The sequence below is a fragment of the Aplysia californica genome, unplaced genomic scaffold (genome assembly GCF_000002075.1).
Source record: "Aplysia californica isolate F4 #8 unplaced genomic scaffold, AplCal3.0 scaffold00018, whole genome shotgun sequence".
In the NCBI taxonomy this organism is placed as follows: Eukaryota; Metazoa; Mollusca; class Gastropoda; order Aplysiida; family Aplysiidae; genus Aplysia; species Aplysia californica.
The window spans coordinates 40814-44465 of record NW_004797288.1 but is presented as its reverse complement, the minus strand read 5'-3'; the positions used below and the strand labels follow the sequence as shown (position 1 = coordinate 44465).

Below are 3652 nucleotides of genomic sequence, written 5' to 3'. Positions count from 1 at the left end.
CGGCCATATTGGATTTTACTGACATGTCTTGCGTAATGAATACCGAACTTATTTTTCATGGGAATAAACTGTTTTTTGCATGCATGTTAACAGTTGGATCTACACAAGTTTGTAAAAAATCCGTAAAAATCCACATTCCAGACACTACCAACATTTATTATATCAATTCAACAGACATATTTTTAGTATTATCTTCTCTTCATTCTGTGAAAAGTTCATGAAGTTTGGATGAAAAATGGTGGAGTTTTCAAAAGTATAAAAGACCGCGTTTTTGAGAAAACGGGCGATAAAAGTGGCACAAAAACATGCCTGGTATGGGAATAAATGAGGGTTCTAACGCTATGAAATAGTTGAAGGACAGGATAAAGCTCAATATGCCTATAACTCAAAATCCGTAATTTTCAGCCGAATCGGGACTTTTGGGGTATAGTCCCCCCCCCACTGAAGGTATAAGACGACTTGAAAATTTCGAGCTGTTCTTTCTCAGCGTCACTACGAAGGTTGTAAACGCATTTCTAACATTTGCAAACAAGATTTATATATTTATATCTTGTTCGCAAATGTTAGAAATGCGTTTACAACCTTAGTATATATATATGAAGGCTGATGATACGAAACCCTCTTTGTGGCACCTGCACGAACCAATCATGTTGACAGTGACGTAAAACATTAAAATTTCTTTCTTCTACCAGCAATCTGGACTACGTTTTGCTCATGAGCTACGACTACAACGGCGTCTGGAACCACAAAACTGGCCACTTGAGCCCACTGTACAGCCCATCGCAGCCCGTTGGAGACGACAAATATAACAATGTCGTAAGTTCAAGATTTTAACTTTTAGGTTTTACTGCGGACAGGCATATCTTGTACATGTGATACCTAGCTTATGTTAGCGGGAGCAGAGACGTGCTATCAAAATTGTTTCACTAAAGCTTTCCTAGTGCGTGGGGTCTTTTCTGGGGAAAGTGGTCCTGTCTACGGCATAACAGTTTGGACTCGGAAGTGCGTTCAGAGCTCTGCATCGAGAACGAGCTTCTGTTCAACTGAGCTTCTGTTCTGGTAGGCCTGTAATGGGAATTTGAATAGTGTTCTCGAAATTCTAACAGCGTGCTCGAGTTGATGCGCAGAAAAAAATATTTCTGAACAATATTTAGTTTATCATCACTTGTGAAATTTAAGTGTTTTATTAGGAACATAGATTGAAATCTAGATCGCCCATATCGGCAGCCTCTGAATGTATTGTGCGTCTTATGGTTAGGTTGTATCTTGCTCAAAGATTAGTAATTGTTAGCACAAAGCGCAACTAATGTGTATATATATATATTATGTGAGGATTGAAACAAGACTTTTCCTTTTTTTTCATTGAATAATCTTTTCCCGTTGCAGGACTGGTCTGCTAGGGAGTGGGTCAAACGTGGATGCCCCAGGGAGAAGCTGGTGATAGGTATTCCTACATATGGTCGCTCCTTTACCCTGGCGGATCCCAATAACAATGGTATCGGAGCCCCGATCTCTGGCGCAGGAAAACCGGGACAGTTTACTGGCGAGGCTGGGATCTTGTCTTACTATGAGGTAAGGAATGCGAGATATGGAATGTGAGCCAGCGTCTCTGATGTAATGATTAGCACTTTTCACCTTTGCTTTCAGAAGGTAAGAGGGGGCTCTCGTGGCCTAGAGGTTAAGGTGTTGGCCTCTCATTCAAAAGGTCCCGGGTTCGAATCCGGGTAGCGACCGAAAAAAATTCTTCTCTAAATTTGTCTCCTTTCACCTCATTTCCTGCTCTCTAGCAATGTTCTGTCGTCTGCTTTCGTCTCCTCTTTCTGCCCCCACCCCCTCACCTCCGTTGCCCCTTCCTCTGGGCTTCTGATTCTTTCTGCAGCCTTTCTACTGTTACTCCTTCGCTTCTTCTTACTGCTGTCTTTCAGCCACACCCCTGTTCTTCTGGTAGGAAAGATCTACACCTAGCCTTCTCGGACAAGGGCGAAAAATCTCGGAGGGCTAAAATCGATAAGAGTAGGCTTCGGCCGCCACCCGGGCAAAATTCAAAATTTCCTACCAACTGAAAATATTAGGTGTCCCGCGCGCTCATATGACCGTATGCAGTTGCGAGCGCCGTAAAACACTTTACAAAAACAAACAAGAAGGTAAGAGTTCGATTCGCTACCGTCTTTCTGCTGTATCATTCTCGGCCCGGGTTGACCCTTAATGAACTCGCGCCTCTTAACCGATGTAAATTGTATCGATGGCGGCGTAACGTCTTTATTTTGAAATTGTTATCACTGGGGGTTTTGTGCTTTCTGAGGGGGTGCGGTGGCGGAGCGGTACGTGCGCTCGTCTCCGAAGCGGAAAGTCCAGGTTCGATCCTCGGTTCGGACACGGAATTTTTTCCCCCACCCAGCAGTAAATGGGTACCTGACTTAGAGTTGGAAGTAAATGCGGTGTGGAAAGGGAACTGGCCACCCTACCACAGTATGCCGAAGGCCCAGGAAGTTATCTAACTAACGAGGCAATCCCTATGTCTGAATCGGATGCAGGAACAACTTTACTTTTTCAAAGTGCTTTTTGCATTAAAATATATGATCCACAAGGGGGGGGGGGGCAAGATGTAATTGGAATTTAATCAAGGTGACCGACAAGGTGAACACGAGGTTTCTTATCAGTTAGTCCTTGGGTAGCTTCAGAGTAGAAACGTGGAGCTGTTGGTTTTCGCACCATGTCATCATAACTGAAGCTTACTCTTCAATCTGAACAGTGCAGATCGTTGCACAATCCATGTTTGCATGCACGCACGACCATTTGCACAATTTTGCTTCGTTCATTGGCCTTTACATTCGATGGCACGGACAATCATCTTCCATTAGTTAACGACTTGTGTATTTTCAAGTAGCAAGATACGGTGATGTTGCCATTGAGAGAACATAGCAATCTACCTCTTTTTGCTCCAGTGTCCAACCTGATGTCAACATTCCTTTCCCAGATATGTCAGCTGTACAGTGGCGGCCAGATAATCTATGTGCAGGACCAGAAAGTTGTTTACATGGTTCAGGGAGACCAGTGGGTGGGTTTTGAAATCAAGTACACGGTCTCCGAAAAGGTAAGATTACTAGTTTCCACTGGCTTTTTCATGACCTGCTTCTTTCAGCTTCATTTTCTCTCCCTCCCCCCTCCCCAACCCCTCTCTCTCTCTCTCTCTCTCTCTCTCTCTCTCTCTCTCTCTCTCTCTCTCTCTCTCTCTCCTCTCCCCCACTCCTCCTCCCCCCTCCCACCACCCACCCCTGCTCTAGTATATTTATCATTCGACCATTGATGTTCTCTCATTCTTCACATTTTCTCTCCCTCCCCCCTCCCCAACCCCTCTCTCTCCCCCTCTCCCCCACCACAGTGGGAGGTTGGCGGGTGCTCTGGTGTGGTTTACTTCTTCTTTCCTATCAAACATCTATCGTCTTTATCTCCCCTTCTTCTTTTTTATGTTTGTTACTCTCTTGTAACACCTATAATCTTCAGGCTCTCATATTATGACCTTTTACAGTTGCGAGCGCCGTAAAACCTCTACTACTTCAATCTTTCGACCGTTGATATTCTCTCACATTTTCTCTTCCCCCCACCTCTCTCTCTCTCTCTCTCTCTCTCTCTCTCTCTCTCTCTCTCTCTC

The 3652-nt window shown here is 44.4% G+C and overlaps 1 protein-coding gene across 1 annotated transcript in view; it reads left to right on the top strand.

The window, feature by feature from the left end:
* LOC101847165 (chitotriosidase-1) overlaps positions 1 to 3652 on the top strand; it is a 12363-nt gene that overhangs the window by 8171 nt on the left and 540 nt on the right. The window contains exons 7-9 of the mRNA XM_005090486.3: positions 693 to 816; positions 1387 to 1572; positions 2978 to 3094. Coding sequence (XP_005090543.1) covers positions 693 to 816; positions 1387 to 1572; positions 2978 to 3094 — 427 coding nt within the window. The remainder of the gene's footprint in view (positions 1 to 692; positions 817 to 1386; positions 1573 to 2977; positions 3095 to 3652) is intronic.